General features: G+C 45.2%; 1 protein-coding gene across 1 annotated transcript in view; it reads left to right on the top strand.

Annotated features, from left to right (window-relative positions):
• Positions 1-22,021, top strand: part of nlgn2a (neuroligin 2a) — a 241,779-nt gene that overhangs the window by 83,834 nt on the left and 135,924 nt on the right. Inside the window, 1 exon segment of the mRNA XM_024134641.2 lies at positions 17,166-18,145. Within this exon segment, the coding sequence (XP_023990409.1) occupies positions 17,647-18,145 (499 nt within the window). The 5' untranslated portion in view covers positions 17,166-17,646.

Below are 22,021 nucleotides of genomic sequence, written 5' to 3'. Positions count from 1 at the left end.
GAGCATGGCCAGAGGTTTGGGGCTCTGCCGTGGGGGGCCTCCAGGGTTTTGGGGCGACGTCTGAGAGGCTTCTAATTGGATTAATTTGGTTATCAATTACAAGACCCTAATTGGCCTAGCTAGTGTTGCCGAGGGGGTTGCTGGGGAGCAGCGGGGGGTGGGGGTGATGGATGAAATAGAAGAGGGAGAGAAGAGAGAGAGGAGGGAGGAGGAGGAAAAGGAGGCCAGGGAGTGGCAATACTCCGCTTATTAAAGATGGTACGCCAGCGAAACACTCTGTATTTTCTATTGTTACTGTTTATATTATTACTTATATTTTTAATTATTAGAAGAGAACAGAGGAGAGCACACCACGTCATTGGCAGAAGCCGTCAGTGTGAAATAAAAGCTATATAAAGCATTTCACATCTTGGTGTGTGTGTGCGCGCGCCAGGTGTACAGCAAGACGTCTGTTGGTGTGGTGCGTGTGGAGTTCGTTCTCTTCAACTTGGCCTGTACTTCTAGCACTTCTCTCCTCTCCACTGAGCACGGCGCTCATCTGAATCTGGCTCCAGACCACAGTTACAGAACAGTCTGTTAAAGCCTTCCGCTGGAGTTGGGTTGGTATGGCTTGCCTGACCCACTTCAGTCTCCAGGGGTTTTCTAGCCTCTTCCCTCTGTCTCAGTGGTCCTGTTCCAAAGGCCTTGCTTGTCTGACAGAGGTGTGACTGGCGGACAGCTTGGTTCCTCTGCAACTTTTGTACAGTGGACTCTCAGAACCCTCGTTCTACTAACGAGAGATAATACTCAGCCGACCAGGCAGTGAGACAGTGTGTCGTAGTGTGTGTGTGTGTGTCGCACCGTGCATGCATGGAAGCAGAGAAAGCAGCGCATTGAGTCGTCACTAGAAGCAGGGGAGATATCTGGGGATACGATGGGTAGTGTGTGTGTGTTGTGTGTGTGTCCTTCTCGACAACACCAATCACATCACCTCTATTAAACCCTCAGGGAAACAAAATGGGAAACAGCATAAACAGAACCCTGTTTAAAAGCCCCTCTCTGGTGGAGAGGCACAGCCACGCGATGAAAAACAGACGGACACTGCAGATGGGATCCACAAATAAAAAACAGACGGACCACTGGCAGAGGATCCACAAATCAAAACAGATCGACACGGCAGAGGATCCACAAATAAAACAGACGGACACCAGACGGGATCCACAAATAAAACAGACGGACACTGCAGAGGATCCACAAATAAACAGTACGGACAACCGCAGAGGATCCACAAATTAAAACAGACGACACCGGCAGAGGAATCACAAATATAAAACAGACAGGACACCGCAGAGGATCCACAAATATAAAACAGACGGACACCGCAGAGATCCAAAATAAAACAGACGGCACGCAGTAGGACACACAATAAAACTAGACGGACACTTGCATGAGGATCCACAAATAATACACACGGTACACTAGAAGAGAACCTCTGATGGCCCCTGTTTTGATGCCGTCTTTCCCTTCATTCTCCAGACCTCCACTCTTTCATCCCTCCATCTCATCATGAAACGTTTTTTGGGGGGTTCTAAAATCAGCCCAGCTCTTCGTTTTAATTTCAAAACGAATTACGAAATGTCAGGGTGACAGTGTGTGTTGTGTGCAATTGCTAATTAACTTATCGGCAACCGCCTGACTATATGTGATAAAGTGAAAATCTGAGGCCCCGACCCGACCTAGCCCGCTGTAGGAGAGGGAGAATGATTTCCTGACAGCGGGGAGCAGGATTTGTCGCCTCCCTAATTTATGTTTCTGCTTTAATAATTTCCTACATTTTGTAGTGGTGGTAGGGGGCCTATTTGTTAGTTCCAACTTGTCTATACATTGCGATACACGCGGCTTCTTTCTGGTCATTAAGCCTGCAATATGTTTGCCAACTAGAAGAGTACAAACAACCCTTGTTCACGCAGTATAATAAGGTCATAAATCGATAGAATGCATTCTTCAAATCAAGATGACTTCAGTAAAATCCTCTTGTCATCTCTGCGCTGCGTTGTTCGGGGCAGTCCATTTTCGGTACCGGATGTGGGTGAAGAATGCCCTGATAAATCAGTTAGAGCCGGTTGTAACGGGAAATAGAAATCCTGTGAAAAAGACGCAAGTTATTTTTCGGGACTCTTCTTTCCCGAGTTCAAAATCATAGTCTATAGTTTGGTGTACCATTTTACCTGTCCAATGCAAATGCTTAGTTCCTGCAAGGAGTTTCATATTTAAAGGCTGTGTGAGAGATTATAGACCTACAAGTCGTGTCCTGATTTCAGTTTTCCATTTAACCCATCTGATACAGGTAGGGCTGCAGTTCGCCGGTTGACGGTGCATAGGCCTATTTGAAGTCATATTTGTATAGAGCGGAGCGCAACAATATCACTCGATTTCAACATACTAAGCCGGTACTGCTATTTATCCTCTTTAGCAGAGTCACGCAACTCTTTCCCAAACAGCTGGCTTTCTGCTCTCCTCGGTCTTTCATTTTCAACTCTCCAGTTTTCTCTTGAGTTGAATTCAGCTGTTTTGCCTTGTTGCCAGGTCGGGGATCGAGCATTAACTTTTTCAGCCAGTTCCAGTAGTCTTTGGCGATTGGTGGTGTAGGCTATTTGGCGTGCCTACAGTTAGAGCGCCTGAGGTGGGCAGCGCTAGTGGTTCAGAGCGTTGGGCCAGTATACTGTTAGAAAGTGCAGATCGAATCCTGAGCTGACTCAAGTAACGAAGGTGTCGTTTACTGCCCTGAGCAAGGCATGGTAACCCACTGTTCCCCGGGCCCTGAGCAAGGCGTTTTAACCTGTCGCCTGAAGCGGCGAACCCACTGTTCCCCGGGCCTGAGCAGGCAGTACACGCGGCCAGCAGGCGTTAACACTGTTTCCGCCGTGCCCTGAGCAAGTTAAGCCCTCGTGCGGCAGAGTCAGGGCGTACCCACTGGTTACCGCGCGGCAGGCAGTTACCTGTCCGCCTAGCAAGGAAGTTAACCCACTGTTCCCTAGGCCCGTGAGCAAGGCAGTTAACCACTGTGTCCCGAGGCCCGTGAGCAAGGCAGTTAAACCCATCTGTTTCCCTGGGCATACTGTGGAATGTTTGTTTAAGGCAGACCTGTCCCTCTCTGATTCAGAGGGTGGGTTAAATGCCGGGAATGGCATTCAAATGTACAACTGACTAGGCGTGAATGACGTAGATTGCCAGATAACCTCAATAGATGTAATATAACTCTCAATGTTAGCCTATAGAAAGTAAAATTGCGAGCATGATGAAGTTTTTTATTAAGGTAGTTGTTTTCTCTTTAAGTCAAGCGTCCCCCTTCACATCCCACAACTATTTAATGAACTCTACAACACCTATTTAACCATTATTTGACCCTACATAGCTATTTAATACCCTAACAACACTATGTGAATTTTAAGACTGGCCTTATAGGCGCCATCTATTATAATTACCCTACATCAGCTTATTTAAAATAATTACAGACTACATCCAACGTGTTTATATGAGGGTCTACACACTATTTATTACCTAAGACATGCACTGAATTGTAGATGAACCGCTAGCATGAAATCTTCATACAAACATCTAAGTTTGCATTGACCGGTCTCACAACGAAATATAGATAGGTAAAGGATGACCTGCTATCATAAAAAAATAGTTGAGATAAGAAGGAAAGAAAGACAAAGACAAACAAAAAAAAGTAAAAGAATTAATTAGGAGGACAGGAAGAGAGGAAAGAAACAAAGTATGAAAACACAAATAAAATAGAAAGAAAAAAAAAGCAACAAAGACATTTCTATTTTAAAATGATGTTGTTTCCATTAATACAAATCTAAACCACTATTGAATTACCACTTAGTGCTCGCTGAGGGTAATGCCCCTGCCCCGCCTAACAATAGCTCGTGCGTCAGCGTACTGCGACTGTATTGAGAAAAGTACCGGCTAAGGGTGGTCATCGTTATATACACACATAATATTAGAATGAACCTATTACAAAATAGACAACAAATATTTATGACACCCATTTAGTACAGACAGATGGAAAAATACTTGTGTGAACACCGTACAACTAAGTCAAAAACAGTGATCAGCGAAAGAAGGACATAAATGGCGGTCTACTAAGGCCTGAATAGTATGTTAAAGAAACCCCTTAGTTATTACATCGGTAACGATTATTCTGTGTTTAAAGCGGTCACAAATTAAGACCAAGAAATACATGAATGCACTCTATTCCAAAGTCTACGAAAGGGGTTTCTAATTTAAAATAGACCACCTTCTTACATACACATTTTACTAATTTGAAATGACGCCCTGAACAGAAACATCTATTTAATGGACTCTGCGGTAGCAGGGCCTGTAATTATTGTGGCAAAAACACAACTTAAGATTGAATGAGCCCTATAGAGGCCTACAACAGTGAGCTATTGTAATGGAAGCTTACAGGCAGGTAGAGTTTAATGACCCTAACAACACTATTTCAACACACTATTTTAATTGAGAACCCTACATACAAGGGAGATAAACACTATTTTACATATAGACCTGGAGTTCCTAGTCACTAGATTTAGAGTGACTCCTAGAGAAAGCAAACAATCGGTAGTTAGGATCCAGTTTAATAGTATTTGGCAGAACACTATTGATATGACCCCTTTATAAGCGAACAACACTATTAAGGTGGGACCCTGTTCCATTTTATAACATAAAGGATGACCTATTAAATGACAGACAGCTGGAGTTGGAAGTAGAGTTCATATAATTTGAACCCCTCTAGTCTTGGGGTGTGGGGGCTGACGACAGGCGCTGGAGATTTGGAACGGGTGTTGACTTTGATCTTACAGCAGAAACACATATACCTCTAATAACATTTTCATTCATGTGCCTAAGTATTAAAAACACACTATTTATATAAGACCCTTCACACACTTATTTAATAGACCACCTATTATGGCTAAATTGGAAGATACACTACTATTCAACACTACTCTTTAATATTTCATAATGATCCCTATAACATTGCTATTAGGTTGTAGGTTTATCTGGGCGACCACTCTTAGAATTTGATACATCACTAGTTTAACTGACCTCTAGTGCATCCACTAATTCAAAGACACTATTTTCATAATTTTAATGAGTATGAACATTATTATGGAGAATGATTTTTTGGGAACCTCGACATCCATCCCTATTCTATTTAACCCAACTCTGGTAATGACCCTATACAAGAAGCAGAGAGGGCTATATACAAGGGGCATTTTCTGCCACTATAACATCAATTAAATGAACCCACTTATCACACTATTAATAGTGAGCGCTGTACCACACTATTCGTGTAAGATACAGATCTCGTATCGGAGCGAGTTACTGGTATTCCAATATCTGCTGCCTCTCCTCAGAGACGGCTCAATCCTAGAACGAACGGAGAACGGAGGAGATAAGGATGAGGGATTTGAAGATGAGTGTTGTAGGGTTGGTATTAAAATAGTGTGTAGGGTCAATTTAAGTAGTGTGGTAGGGTACATTAAATAGTGTGTTTGAAGGTAGTGTAGGGTCTTAATCAAGTGTCGATTAGAACTAGCTGGTGGCGTAGGGTGCGATTAAATAGTGTTGATAGGGGGTCATTAAGATAGTTGTGTAAGGGTCATTAAGGTGAGTGTGATAGGGTCTGTGTATAGTCAGTATACAATAGTGGTGTAGCGGTCATTAAAATAGTGTGTGTGGGAGGGGTCATTAAATGTGTGGTGGGTGTCTAAATAGTGTGCTCAGGGTCATTAATCTTCAGTTTAAAGTGTGTAGGTAGATCGGGCAGTGTCCGCAAGAGTGTGTTGAATAGTGTGTAGGGTCATTAAACATAGTGTGTAGGGTCAGATTAAATTAGTGTGTAGGGTAATTAAATAGTTGTGTTGAATAGTGTGTAGGTTTAAAGTGTGTAGGGTTTAAATAGTGTGTGAGCGGCCTCCATAATGTGGTATATAAATGAGTGTGTTGAAGTCATTTCAATTGGTGATTAAATAGTGTGTAGGGTCATAATATGTGTGAAGGGTACGTGGTTAACAGTGTGTTAGGGGTCAGATTAAATAGTGTGTTGATGTAGTATTAATAGTGTGTTAGGGTCATTACAATAGTGTAGTCTAATAGTGTAGTAGGTCATTAATAGTGTGTAGGGTATTAAAATAGTGGGTAGGGTAATTCAATAGTGTGTGTAAGAGTCATTAAAAGTTGGTAGAGTAAGTGTGAGGGTCCATTAAATAGTGGGTAGGGTAATAAATAGTGGGTAGGAATAGGTAGTCCAATAGTGTGTAGGGTCATTCATAGTATGTAGGTTAAGGGTAGGAGTACATTAAATAGTGTGTAGAGTCATTAATAGTTGTAAGCCTAAGGTGGTAAGTTAGGGTATTAATAGTTGTAATTAATAGTGGTGTAGGGGTAATTAAATAGTGGGGAGGGTAATAAAGGGTAGGGATTATAGTGTGTAGGGTCTTAAATAGTTGGTAGGGTCATTAAATAGTGTGTAGAGTCATTAATAGTGGTGTGGGTGAAGGGCGGGTTGACTAAAGAGAAACAATACTTAATAAAATGTCACGTTATGTGCAATTTATATCTATACGGCTACAATTGAGACTTTCTTATTTATTATTGTAGGTTATTTCTCGGCATTAGTGCTACGACCTAGTCAGTTGTACATTTTGAATAGCCTTCCGCATTTAACCACAACCTCTGACTCAAGAGTAGGCACAGGGGTCTTGCCGTTAAACAACATTCAACAGTGCCCCGGGAACAGTGGGTTAAATCGCCTTGTCAGGGCCGGGGAACAGTGGTTAACTGGCCCTTGCTCAGGGCTGGGGAACAGTGGGTTAACTGCTTGCTCAGGGCGGGGAGACCAGTGGGTTACTGCTTGCTCAGGGCTCCGGGGAACAGTGGGTTGAACTGCCTTGCTAAGGGGACTGGTTAACTGCTTCAGGGCCCGGGTGAACCAGTGGCGTTAACTGCCTGTGCTCAGGGCCTCGAGAGGAAAGTGGTTAACTGCGCTTGCTTCAGGGCCGGGGAACAGGGGTACTGCTTCAGCCCGGACGTGGTTACTGTGCTCAGCGCGGGACATGGGCGTTCAGCGCTTGCGCGGGCCGGGGAAAGTTGGGTAACTGCTGCCAGCCAGGGTAACGCCTTGCTCAGGGCGACAGTGGTTTACTGCTGCCGGTAAACGACACATTTTACTGGTCAGCTCAGGGTTCGATGCTGCAACCTCTCATTACTGGCCAACGCCTGACAGCTTAGGCTGCCATAGGGCCTAACTGTAGGTCACGCCAAATGCCTACGACACAATCGCCAAAGGCTATGGGAACGGGCTGAAAATGTAATGTCGATTCCCGAGGCACAAAAGGAACAGCTTCGAATTTTCAATAAGGCAAAAGCTGGAGAGTTGAAAATGAAAGAGCGAGGAGAGCCAGAAAAGTCCATGTTTGGGAAAGAGTTGGTGACGTTGGTTAGAAGAGGATATATGAGCAGTACCGCTATGTTATGTGTGTTAATTGTGGTGCGCTATCAAATTGACTTCAAAATAGGCCTATGGCACGTCAAGGACGACAGCCTACTGTTCAGATGTGGTTAAATGGAAACTGAAATCTGGACACTGACTGTAGGTCTTATTAACTATCACACATGCCTAAATTGAACTCCTGCAGAACTAAGCATTTCTTGCAGTAAAATGGTACACCCAAAAATATAGACTAGATTGTTTACTCGGGAACAGGAGTGGAGAAATAATAATGTTGGGTCTTTTCACAGTTTTTCTTTTCCTTACAACCGGTCTAACTGTTTTTAGCACTTTTTCACCCCGGTACGAAATGACTGCCCGCGACGAGGCAGAGATGACCAGAGGATTTTACTGGCCAGTCCTTCTTGATTGAAGATATCAATTCTATTGATTATGACTTATTCGGTGGACAAGGGGCTTTGTTTACTCTTCTAGGGCAACATGCAGGCTAATGACAGAAGAGAAAGCCGCGTGTATTCCAATTATAGACAAGTTTGAAACAAATTAGCCTACCAAATGTAGGAAATTATACAGCAGCAAACATAAATTAGGAGGGACAAATCCTGCTCCCCTTGTCAGGAATCATTCTCCGTCCTCTACAGCGGCTAGGGTCGGGTTGCGGGCCTCAGAATTTTCACTTTATCACATATCAGTCCAGGCGGTTGCCGATAGGTTTATTAGCAATTGACATCAACACAGACTGTCCATGACATTTCGGTAATTCGTTTTGAAATTTAAACGACAGGAGGCTGGCTGATTTTAGAACCCCCCAAAGAAACGTTTCATGAATGAGATGGAGGGATGAAAAGAGTGGAGGTCTGGCAGGAATGAAGGGAAAGAGGGATAAACAGGGGCCATCAGGGGTTTTTTCTAGTGTACCGTGGTGTATTATTTGTGGATCCTCTGCGTGTCCCCGTCTGTTTTATTTGTGGATCCTCTGCGGTGTCGTCTGTTTTATTTGTGGATCCTCTCGTGTCCGTCTGTTTTATTTTGTGGATCCTCTGCGGTGTCGTCTGTTTTTATTTGTGGATCTCTGCGGTGTCGTCCCTGTTTTATTTTGGTGGATCCTCTTCTGCGGTGTCCGTCTGTTTTATTTGTGGATCCTCCGCGGTGTCCGTCTGTTTTATTTGTGGATCCTCTGCGGTGTCGATCTGTTTTATTTGTGGATCCTCTGCAGTGTCCGTCTGTTTTATTTGTGGATCCTCTGCAGTGTCCGTCTGTTTTTATGGCTGTGCCTCTCCACCAGAGAGGGGCTTTTAAACAGGGTTCTGTTATGGCTGTTCCTCCATTTTGTTCCCTGAGGGTTTAATAGAGGTGATTGATTGGTGTTGTCGAGAAGGACACACACACACACACACACACACTCACCCATCGTATCCCCAGATATCTCCCCTGCTTCTATGACGACTCAATGCGCTGCTTTCTGCTTCCATGCATGCACGTGCACACACACACACACACACACACCGACACACTGTCTCACTGCCTGGTCGGCTAGGTTATTATCTCTCGTTAGTAGAACGAGGGTCTCTGAGAGTCCACTGTCAAAAGTTGCAGAGGAACCAAGCTGTCGCCAGTCACACCTCTGTCAGACAAGCAAGGCCTTTGGAACAGACCACTGAGACAGAGGGAAGAGGCTAGAAACCCCTGGAGACTGAAGTGGTCAGGCAAGCCATACCCAACCCAACTCCAGCGGAAGGCTTTAACAGWCTGTACTGTACTGTGGGTCTGGAGCCAGATTCAGATGAGCGCCGTGGCTCAGTGGAGAGGAGAGAAGATGCTAGAAGGTCCACAGGGCCAAGTGGAGAGAACAGAACTCACACGCACACACAGACGTGTGCTGTACACGGGCGCGCACACACACACACACAAGTGAATGCTTTTATAGGCTTTTATTTTCACACTGACGGCTCTGCCAATGACGTGGTGTGCTCTCCTCTGTTCTCTTCTAATAATTAAAAATAGTAATAATAATAATAACAGTAACAATAGAAAATACAGAGTGTTTCGCTGGTGTACCATCTTTAATAAGCGAGTATTGCCATCCCTGGCTCTTTTCCTCCTCCTCCCTCCTCTCTCTCTCTCTCCCTCTTCTATTCATCCATCACCCCCACCCCCCGCTGCTCCCCAGCAACCCCCCGGCAACACTAGCTAYGCCAATTAGGGCTCTGTAATTGAACCAATTATCCAATTAGAAGCCTCTCAGACGTGCCCCAAAACCTGGAGGGCCCCCCAGGCAGCCCAACCTCTGCCATGCTCCTTGATGTCCACCATGGATTGTCCTCTCCCCAAGCCTCAGGACGGGGTGTGACCTGGAGGTCACCTTGACCGTTATTACACTGATCTTAGATCAGTTTAGCAGGTCTACAAAGTCATTGTCCTTATCGCAATTGTAGTGTCTATGATCTGACCTGAGATCAGTTTCCTATTAACACTGAATGGATTTTTCCTCTCTTTGCTGTTATAGCTCCCTGATCTGAGATAAGTTTAACAGTGTGCCACAGACTCTGTCCTCAAGGTGATTTTAGCCTCCTCCAGTTTGCCTTGAGTTCAGTTGGTAGCCTCTTTAATGTGTTTTTGAGCATGAAAATGTAATGTGTTGTGGCCTGGTGTGATTAGGTTATTGGGTGCGTGGGTAGGGTTTCTCTCTCACTGGGCTCTGGGCTCTACTAGGGCAGCCCACTGGTCTCTCTCTCCCCTCTCTCTTTCCTCTCTCTGAGGTTTAATTAGAGAATAGAAAGTCCTGGAAGAGACTAGGGACCCCCCCCCCCACACACACACACACACACACACACACACACACATTGACACACAGGAGGACGGAATGATGCGCGTCGCACGCGCACGCACACACACACACACACACACACACACTGGAACGTGTGTACTCAAAAAACACACACATGCACACTTGGGGGCTACAAGCATTGGATAAAGACAAGGGTTTGGGAGAGAATAGAATAGGAAGACGGAAAGAAGAAGAGATAAAATAAGATGAGAGGGCGAGAGGACACATGAGGGTGCAATAGAAACAGACAGAAACACAACTAGATAGAATGTACAATGCAGTGGGAACGAAAAAATAGAACAGGTGTGACACAGTGAACGTTTGCATTGTATTCCAATTACACACCCCACAGTCATGCAAACCACATCATATCCGCAACATTTTTCTACCCCAAGCTGCTGAAACTGACCTAAAATACAGAATCGTTTCTTGAACCAAAGAAAGAGTGTTTTTCTCACATAACCAAGTCTCATTATTATTTGCATCGGCTTATCAGCGTTTGTATCCTCATCGCCCCATCAGAACACATTCTAATTAACTTCCATATTACCTCGCTGTCTCCGCTTCCTCACTTTCAAATTCAAATAGCTTTATTGGCAAAAAGAAAACCRAGGCAGCCGAAGCAATAATACGGTTAATGAAGACATTAAATTGAGCAATTATAGGATGGCGATAACACAATAACAAGGGACAAACTGGAGGGACTAGGGTTGCGTTCCAAACGGCACCCTAATCCCTTTGTAGTGCACTACTTTTGATCAGAGTCCTATTGGCTCTGTGCGTGACATAGGGATTAGGGTGCCATTTGGTACGCAAGCCTGTTGAATGCCCTAGAGCATTCCCATGTAAGAAGCAGCCTTAGCACTAACGTGAAGTCGATAGGAGCACATCAAATTCGGTGTCAAATGAAAGCTAAGAGTCTATTTTTGAGAAATGAAGGCATTTATATGTTTTTCAACCATTTTCTATCCTAAAAAGTTGAAAGAAATAAAGGCTTTTGATTTCTGGTCAAACAGATAGTAAAGGAGTCTTAGAAAAGTAACTTCCAGAAAAAGTCTTAAAAGGTTTTAGAAATACGTCAAAATACAATCATGTTGAAGTAAAGAACCCTGCCAGCTAATATCAACACTTATATTTAGTTTTGCAGAAATGATTTGCCTTCTGTAAGTTTAAGAAATATTGCCTAGTGTCTTGTCATTCTGTTACCAAAAACCCACAAATCTTTAAGACATTTTCCAATTTCTCTCCCTCATGAGGAGMGAGGATAATAGTAGACAGAAGTAACAAGTGAAGGTAGACCTATCAATTAGTTAGTGTTTTTACTGATAACAATTTGGTTTACCATTTATTAAGGGATTAAAACACATAATTCTGTTACCAAATCAGTAACCGAAGGACCAAAAAATCCCAAAACTGACATGGCTACAATGGGAAATCATAGTAGCCACAAACCACAGTTGAGTCACCTGCTACTGTCCTCCCCTTCCACTGGCACACTGTCATGTTCAGCTCATAACGGTTTTCTTTCTCTTTCTGTCGTCTGGTGGTAAAAGCAACACTGTGAAAACAGTCTGGACAACCCCTCACTCTCCTCTCTGCCTCTCTCTCTGCCTCTCTCTCTCCTGCTCTCTCTTCTGCCCCTCTCTCTCTGCCCTCTCTCTTTTGCCTCTCCTCTCTCTCTCTCTCTCTCTCTCTCTCTCTCTCTCTCTCTCTCTCTCTCTCCCTCCCTCCCTCCCTGGCTCTCTTCTCTCTGTCTCCAGTTAAATCTTTTATTGTCACATACACCAGATAGGTGCAGAGAAATGTTGTTTTAATGTCACCTCTCCTGGCTCTTACTGACACCTACCCATGAGCCCCTCACTTTCAATTTACTGTAACCAGCCCTCTCACCCACTGAGCACTGACCGACACCCGACGTCACTGGACGTGGAAAAGTAGTCTAAATCTGAACCAACTATAGACGTCTGGTTTACAAGTTTGGACAGCACAGTACAGTAGAGTTTAATACAGTAGAGTTTAGCACAATACAGTAGAGTTATACAGTAGAGTTTAGTACAGTACAGTAGAGTAGAGTTTAATACAGTAGAGTGTAATACAGTAGAGTGTAATACAGTAGAGTAGAGTTGTAATACAGTAGAGTAAGAAGTTAGTAACAGTAGAAAGTTAACAGTAGAAAGTTTAGTAGCAGTACAGTAGAGTTTAATACAGTAGAGTTTAGTACAGTACAGTAGAGTTTAATAAGTAGAGTTTAGTACAGTAACAGTAGAGTACAGTAGAGTTTAATACAGTAAGATGTTTAGTACAGTACAGTAGAGTTTAGTACAGTACAGTAAGAGTTTAATACAGTAAGAGTTTAGTACAGTAAACAGTTTAAACAGTAGGGTTAGTACAGTACAGTAGAATTTAGCACAATACAGTAAGAAGTTTAGCACAGTAGAGTTTAGCACAGTAAGAGTTTAATACAGTAGAGTTTAATACAGTAAGAGTTTACGTACAGTTACAGTACAGTAGAGTTTATAAACAGTAGAGTTTTAATGCAAGTACAGTAGAGTTTAGTAAGTACAGTAGAGTTTTCGTAAACAGTTACAGTAGAGTTTGTAATACAGTAAGAGTTTAGTACAGTAGAGTTTAATAGGTCAAGAAGTTTAGTAAACAGTACAGTAGAGTTTACAAGTAACAGTAAATAGTTTACTACAAAACGTATGAGTAGAATTTAGCACAATAGAGTAGAGTTAAATACAGTAGAGTATAGTTTAGCAACCATACAGTAAGAATTTTAATACAAGTAGAGTTTAGTACAGTAGAGTTTAGTACAGTACAGTAGAGTTTAGTACAGTAAAGTAGAGCACACTAGAGTAGAGCAGGGGGGGTCAAAATGCAATCTGGATAATTTTTTWATGCTATATTGATAGTAAATGTAGCAATTATATGACAAAGGAAAATAGGAAATAATTCAATTTGCCCATATTTTTGATGAAGAATGTGAATGAGCTCACTGGTTTGACACCACAAAATCAACCAAATGTGCTAAATAGCGCTGCTAATAGATCTAAATGAAAAATACTGTGATTTAAGAAAAATAGTTCAGTGATGAAATTATTTAATCACTTTCTACCTGGTTTCAGTCATTTGAAATCAGACTGCAGTATTTTTCATCGAAAAATAAAAACATGTTTTACATCATTCAACATTTACATAATTTCCCCATCATGACCCACACATTGAGAATCACTGCTCTACTGTACTTTATTTAACCAAGTAAGTTGACTGAGAACACATTCTAATTTACAGCAACGACCTGGGGAATAGTTACAGGGGAGAGGAGGAATGATCCAATTGTAAGCTGGGGATGATTCATTGGCCATTATGGTTTGAGGGCCAGATTGGGAATTTAGCCAAGACACCAGGGTTCACACCCCTACTCTTACAATTTGAGCCCTGGGATCTTTAGTGATCACAGAGAGTCAGGACAACCATTTAACATCCTATCCGAAAGACAGCACCCTATACAGGACAATGTCCCCAATCACTGCCCTGGGGAATTGGGATATATATTTATTTTTTTGCGGGGGGGGGGGACCAGAGGAAAGGGTGCCTCCTATTGGCCCTTCAACACCACTTCCAGCAGCATCTGGTTTCCCATCCAGAGACAGACCAGGACCAACCCTGCATAGCTTCAGAAGCAAGCCAGCAGTGGGATGCAGGGTGGTATGCTGCTGGCTAGTACTGTATGCTACTGTGCTCTACTGTACTCTGTACTGTGATGTCCAAGACTGTGAAACATGGACATCTACACTGAACAAAAATAGAAACGCAATGTGTAAAGTGTTGGTCCCATATTTCATGAGCTGAAATAAAAGATCCCAGTAATGTTCCATACGCACAAAAAAAAAGCGTATTTCTCTCAAATGTTGTGCACAAAGTTGTTTACAACCCTGTTTGTGAGCATTTCTCCTTTGACAAGATAATCCATCCACCTGACAGTTGTGGCATATCAAGAAGCTGATTAAACAGCATGATCATTACACAGGTGCACCCAGTTTCGTCACATTACACATTAATGCCACAGATATCWCAAGTTTTAGGGGAGTGTGCAATTGGCATGCTGACTGCAGGATGGTCCACCAGAACTGTTGCCAGGGAATGTTAATTTCTCTACCAACGTCGTTTTAGAGGTTTTGGCAGAACGTCCAACCGGCCTCACAACCACAGGCCACGTGTATGGCTTCATGTGGGCAAGCGGCTTACTGATGTCAACGTTGTGATGTCAACGAGTGCCCCGTGGTATGGGCAAGCATAAGCTCAGGCAACGAACACAATTGCATTTTATCAATGGCAATTTGAACGCACAGAGATCCCGTAACAAGATCCTGAGGCCCATTGTCGTGCCATTCCACCGCCGCCAGCACCTCCTGTTTAATCATGAAAATGCACAGACCCATGTTGCAAGGATCTGTACAAAACTCCTTGAAGCTTAAAATGTCCCAGTTCTTCCATGGCCTACATACTCATCAGACATGTCACCCATTGAGCATGTTTCGGATGCTTTGGATCAACGTGTACGACAGCGCGTTTCAGTTCCCGCCAATGTCCAGCAACTTCACACAGCAGTTGAAGAGGAGTGGGACAACATTCCACAGTCCACAATCAACAGCCTGATCAACTCTATGCGATGGAGATGTGTCATGCTGCATGAGGCAAATGGTGGTCACACCAGATACTGACTGGTTTTCTGATCCACACCCCTACTTTCWTTTTTAAGGTATRTGTGACCAACGGATGCATATCTGCATTCCCAGTCATGTGAAGTCTATAGATTAGGTTCTAATGAATTTATTTCAATTGACTGATTTCCTCATGAACTGTAACTCAGTAAAAATCTTTGAAATTGTTGCTTGTTGCGTTTTGGTCCGGACCGACCCCACATTTTTGTTGTTGTTGTATTTGACCCCCTTTTTCTCCCCAATTTCGTCTCATCGCTGCAACTCACCAACCGGCTCGGGAGGTGAAGGTCGATTCATGCTTCCTCCGCAACATGACCTGCCAAACCACGCTTCGTAACACCCGCCCGCTTTACCCGGATGCCAGCTGCACCGATGTGTCGGAGGAAACACCGTTCAACTGACGACCGAAGTCGCTAGAGCGCAATGAGCCAAGTAAAGCCCCCCCGGCCAAACCCTCCCCTAACCCCGGACYACGCTGGGCCAATTGTGCGCCTCCCTATGGGACTCCTGMTCACGGCCGGTTGTGACACAGCCTGGGACCAAACCCGGGTCTGTAGTGACGCCTCAAGCACTGCAATGCAGTGCCTTAGACCGCTGRGCCACTCAGGAGGCCCGGACCAACCAAATGTTGTCTTGTTTGGGGGCAGAGATTAGAATAATTGCATATTTGGGTATTATTCTACACACTTGCAAAGGAGGGTATTGTGTATTTCTACCTTTGTGTACCTATTCAGAATACATCACCATGAACAGAATGAGATTCATAATTAGTATAGTACAGATCAGGGAACCATGGTGTAATGCTTTTATCGTCATTCTGGGTGTAACTCCACTTACAGTAGTTCATCAACCCAAATATGTTTTTTCAAAGCCCGCAATCATCATATACGGCTGACACCCAATTCTTTCTGCAGACATCTCTGAATCCTAATTCGGAATAGATATTTAACGTATTTTTGGGGAAAACAGGGTCACGTAAAAGGGAGGGAGATTTTACTGTCATTCTGTTACCGAACTTTGCATCTGCACTGTTCTTCCAGTAAATGTGTTTTTGTTTGTACGATTTTCTGTGGAAATTGTTAAAAGTTGTCCTTGTGCATAGAGTTGTAACAGCATCACACTGTTTCTGTGGAATTGCCCTCCTCTCTCTCTGTACATCCGGTCTCTACTCCGTGTCTCGTATTGGATGGTTTGTTTGTTATGAGTCAGGATGTCTGCGTTCCCATGCGTGTATATACTTATTGCTGTGTGTGTGTGTGTGTGTTAGCGCACCACAGCTGGCAATCGAAAACATCCGGAAGCTTCTCTAAGCTGCTTACAAACAGCAACTGGTGACCATTGACCCTTATGGGCGCTGAAAGGCCGGTCTAATCCAGGATCCAGTGTGTGTCTGTGTGCGCATGTGTGTGTTAGGGCACGTGTGTGTGTGTGCGTGCATGCATGCGCGCGCGCGCGCGTGTGTGTGTGTGTCCGAGCGGCGTATGCTTCCGGGTGTGTATGTGTTTGTGTCAGCTCCTCTCATACGCACAGTGCCAACCGCCACAGCTGCCCAATAGGAAATGAATACCTATAACTATTAAGGCATCAATAGCGTCTCCATGACGATTACAGCCCACAATAAGGACTATGGATGGATCAGCGATGATCACAGAGGGCTGGAATGAGCGATATGATTGTGGCCATACTTGAATTAGTTATCTTTGGAGCTCTGGTGAATCCCTGCGTAGTCTAACTGGAGCTGTGACAGTGAAGGTGTTTTCATGTGTGGAAGTCAGAGAGACAAGCAATACACAAATGAGTGATGGCTTCTACTGATTGGTAGGATTTTTGTGATGTCAAGTGTGCTGATGCATTCGCTTTCTTCACCTTTTTTTTTTACCCATTTCCGTTTGCAATTCTTCTTTCAAACATGATGAGGATTTTTACTAAACACGATGAGGATTTTTACCATAAACGATGAGGATTTTCACCAAAAACGATGAGGATTTTTACCAAACATGCTTGACACTGTATAATGACACTTTCTGGTTTAAAATAATCCTTTATCTCTTATTTTCTCCTCTTCTCTCCTCCCTCTTCTCTCCTCCTCTTCTCTCCTCCCTCTCTTCTGCAGGGTTAGATTGTGACCGCCACCGTTGACCAGGAACTGTGACCGCAGACATTGACCGTGATGAGGACCGTACAGGAGGATGGAACGTAACAGAGTTCTGACCGTGGAGCCGTTCCCGACCGCGACCGTAGAACACCAACACTAACCACAACCACACCTTCTAAAGACCGCCCGGTCTCCCCCTAACCCCCCACCCCTCCAGCCCCTCTGTCTTACACCACACCCCTCCCCCTCGCCACTCCACTCCTCCACCTATCCTCCTGCACTCACTCCCTCCTCCTGCACTCACTCCCTCCAGACCCCCTTTTTTGAGGGTCCACTTTTTCTTTCATAAACACTCTCAACCACCACTTCTCTCTTTCCATTGCGATGTCCTTTCTTTCCAATCGTCTATACCTTCATGAACATTGAGTCCTCTTTGGGAAACAGACATACACGGACGATAAACGTTTAGTTGGAGCCGGAGTCTCTGTAGCTGCCAGTCATGTATCTTTTCCCTTTATCCCTGTGTAAACCAAGTGGGCGGGGTCTCGGCTCTAGTCTCCGCCCCCGCTGCTACATGGCCGACACCTGTCTAGTCTGGCTCCTGGGCCTGGCTCTCCGCCTCTCCCTGACCTCCTGCCAGAAGATGAACTCCGCCAACAAGCCCCCCACGGTGACCACCAACTACGGCAAGTTGCGAGGGCTCAAAAAGGACCTGAACAACGAGATCCTGGGGCCAGTGGAGCAGTACCTGGGCGTGCCCTATGCCACCGCGCCCATCGGAGACCGCCGCTTCCAGCTGCCCGAGGCGCCTGGCTCGTGGCAGGAGATCCGCAACGCCACAGCGTTCGCCCCGGTGTGCCCGCAGAACGTGCACGGCGTGCTGCCAGAGATCATGTTGCCGGTGTGGTTCACAGACAACCTGGATGTGGCGGCCGGCTACATCCAGAACCAGAGCGAGGACTGCCTCTACCTCAACGTCTACGTGCCCACCGAGGACGGTGAGTGTCGGGTAGGGGTGGTCCTTCGCTCCCATAGGGGGCGCCACTCAGGGGTAGGGTGAGGAGAGATGGAAGGTGGAAGGGGCGGGGTACTTTTAACTGAGCGCGATCTGTCACTAGAAACATACCTAATTCTCTTTTTCTAGTCCTGGTTGGGCCGCAACAATATTTTTCCCACCGTATTTTGCCACAAAATATATCTAACCTCCCTAAAACCTCACTCTCCTTGCCCAAATCCAGAGCTGAATCTTTCTTCGGTTCAGTAGGTCTGGGGTGAGGAGATGAGCGAAGTCTGGGTCTGGGTTGAGCAAGGTAAGCAGAGAGGGGAGGAAGAAGACAAAGTTTTCTTTCAACTAACTATCTTAAACCTTCCTTGCCTCAAATAATTTCCGACTGTTTTGCCAATCTTCGAAGGTCTGGGGTGAGGAAGGGAAGGAGAGGGGAAGGAGAGAGGAAGGAGAGAGGAAGGAGAGAGGGAAGACAGAGAGGGTTAAGGGGTTTCTTTCAACTCAACTCAACCTTACATCTGTCACCTGAAAACATTGTATCTAAAACCTCCCAAGAAACTTCTCTCCTTCCCTCAAATCATTTCCACAAATAATTTTTATGCTTGGGATTTGAATCTTTTTATTTTTCTTGCTTTTCTCGTACAGACTCAGACACTTTTACATATCGATCAGCTTTTAGGAAATAGTGTATATTTAACGGGTTTATTACAAAGATATAAACACCTGATATCGTACTAAAAGTGTCATTTTCTGTGCTCAGCGTAACCATCACCCACAGGACTCATTTTTCTTTTTCAATATCACACACTAACCWCCAAGCTGCCAATATCTTTTTTTATATAGCTTTTTAGATACCCACTCTTAACTGTTACTAACACTAGGTACTATCTGCCCTTTTATGCTTTTATGTGAGGTTAAGAAGTGTGTGTGTATGTGCGTACGTGTGTGTGTTSTGAAAAACACCAAAATAACACAGTACTTTGACAGTCCAGCACAGGTCCACTGGGGTTTCCACAGTGATTGTCCCATTACGTGTGTGTTCTCTGCCGTTGATGCCAGTGTGTATCAGAGGAGTTCATCTGGGCCTCTCCTCACACATCCACAGTGAAGTGAGGAACCATGATGGACATCAGTCTTTTCCCTCCCAACGCCCCCGCGAGCTAGGGCTTTTTAGACCTCACAACTCACCACCCAATCTCCTCCCCCCTTTAAAACCCAAAACACAGAGACCTTGAGTATCTCTAAATCACCACCAGGCTTCTCTGTCTCGCTCTCAGTTTTTCTTCCTTATGCTCACTTACAGGGGGATTTTTTTTTACCCTCAGCCATCTTCACACACACACACACACCACACACACACACACACACACACACACACACACACACACACACACACACACACACACACACACACACACACACACACACACAACACCACACACACACACCACCCTTCACTCCCATACTGTCGCTAAATGTCAGCACAAGAAAAACGCACAGCACTGAGAAGTCTTCGCCTGCAACACACATCGTTATTGAGTGGAACAAAGCTCAACTCTGACGCTGCCTCCGGAACGGCACCCAGTTCCCCAGTTGGCGCACTACTCTAAACCAGGGCCACTAAAAGGAATAGGGTGGCATTTCAGACACACCCAGAGTGTTTGACCTTCAACATGGTTGTATGTAGTTGGATATAAGGACCTTCTGCAATGACATTGTCCGTGTTAGTGTAATGCTGAGGCTAGCACTATTCTGCCTATGGGACCAGGGGATTGGCTGTCTAATATGTATATGTATATGTCTCTCTCGTGTGTGTGTGCGTGTGTGCGCATGTGTGTTGTGGAGGGGGGGAGATAATCCCCCTAGACAGAGAATGATGAGCAGGCATCGATCAGCTGCCCAGCGTCCCCCTCCTCTCCCTGAGCTGGCTGTGGATGTGAAATATGAGGAAGACACACACACACACACCTATGTGTCCACGCGCACACATGCACGCGCCCTGGCATGCACACACACTGGACAGTCACCGGCAGCACATGGAATTTTTTTTAATCAACCCTCACGTTTCCTTTCTGTTTGCTGTCTGAAAAAACCCTTTTCCAACGTCTTCTGTTACCTGTGTCCTTTTTACCTGCCAGCCCAAAACAGTCCACCATACTACTGTAGACAAACAGTCCATGTGCTTTACTCTATACTCCACACCTCCCCTTTAACTACCCCTTTTAGTGTGTCCTAAAATAATCCAGTAGCATACTTCTTTCTTTCTCTCTCCCTCACCCACAGCCATTTGTGTCACAACAGGAACACGTTGTGAATCTTAAAGACTATCTTTTTAAACATGACCTCTTTCAAGGGACATTTCTTTAAAGGGACATTCCTTCAAAGGGACATTTCTTCAAAGGGACATTACTGCAAAAACATCGGAACGCGCCATTTTCACATATGTTGGTGCCAAAGATGGTGAATTAGGAAGTTGAACAATTTTGAAATGTCCCTTTAAGTTAGGATAGTTTTTATAATGCAATAAGGGCAATGGGAGAAAACTGGGACACGCTAACACACAGGCACAAACACACAGACCCCCCCCCCCAACACACACACACACGTTAGTCAAACAAGCCTTTAAATAGACTCCTTTTCTCTTCAATCCATTTATCTTTTTAAAGAAGCAGTCCTGCTGTTATCACAGGGCTACTCTGGGAGCCCCTGAGGAGGAGGAACTGTCATGCTCAGGGGCCCAGGGGGAGCCTGGACAGCAACCTGCTACACATAAAGACAGAGAATGGAAAAGAAAAGTGGGGAGACCACCAAAGTCAGATTCAAGCCCGAGAGATCTCTGGGGAATAATAGATATTGTTTTAGAGAGATGGTGGGATGGTGGGATGGCGTGATGGAGGGTGGGGATGGAGTGATGGAGAGATGGAGGGTGGGGAGGGTGGGATGGTGGACGATCGTGTTGGATAGATGGTCGGAGAGTGGGCGATAGGAGTTATGGCATTGGGTTAGGGGGGACACGCGAAAGACTGGGGTGGAGTTGGCTTGGAGGTGAGGGTTTAGAGACTGGTGGACGATGGTGGGGAATGGAGAGATGGAGGGTGGGGTGGAGAGAGCATCGGTAGGGTGGGCCTATGGTTAAGAGATGGATGTTCGGTGGAGGGAGAGATGGCGGGCTTGGTGGGATTGGTCCGATGCCATGCGATGGTAGGATGGGGAATGGGACCAGGACAGAAAAGTGGGTGGGGAGGTGCTGGATGCCAGAATGTGTTGAGGGCCTGTGGGGAGGCAGCGTAGTGTCTTGAGAGTGGTCGGCGATTGGAGAGATTCCTCACGACGGCGTGGGGACTAGCGAGAAAGAACCAACTAGACGGTGTGGGAGTGGGTATTGACGCACTGGGTTGAATGGGGATTCGAGAGGACGATGGAGGATGGGCATATTTGTGTAGATGACAGGAGACGCAAGGTAGTTAGTGGATGGAGAGATGGAGGTGTGGGACTGGAGCGACTTGGCATGGGTGGGGATGGCGAGACACGTAGGTGGGCTCTGAGTGGGGTAAGAGACAGATGGCGATTGTGGCGCGAGTGAGAGATGGAGGGTGGGGATGGAGCAGATGGAAGGATGGGGATGGAGAGAACAGAGGGTGGGATGGAGAGATGGAGGGTGGGGAGAGAGAAGATGGATTGCGGAATGGAGGTAACAACGGACACGACCAGAGGGTGGGGTCGTAAGGAGAGAGCAGGGGTGGGGATGGAGAGATGATTAGGGCTGGGGAGATGGAGAGACAGAGGGTGGGGAATGGAGAGATTGGAGGGTGGGGATGGAGAGAGCAGAGGGTGGGGTGGAGAGATGGAGGGGGATGGAGGGAAGACA

This window comes from Salvelinus sp. IW2-2015, linkage group LG3 (genome assembly GCF_002910315.2).
Source record: "Salvelinus sp. IW2-2015 linkage group LG3, ASM291031v2, whole genome shotgun sequence".
In the NCBI taxonomy this organism is placed as follows: Eukaryota; Metazoa; Chordata; class Actinopteri; order Salmoniformes; family Salmonidae; genus Salvelinus; species Salvelinus sp. IW2-2015.
This window is presented reverse-complemented; position numbering and strand designations above follow the sequence as displayed.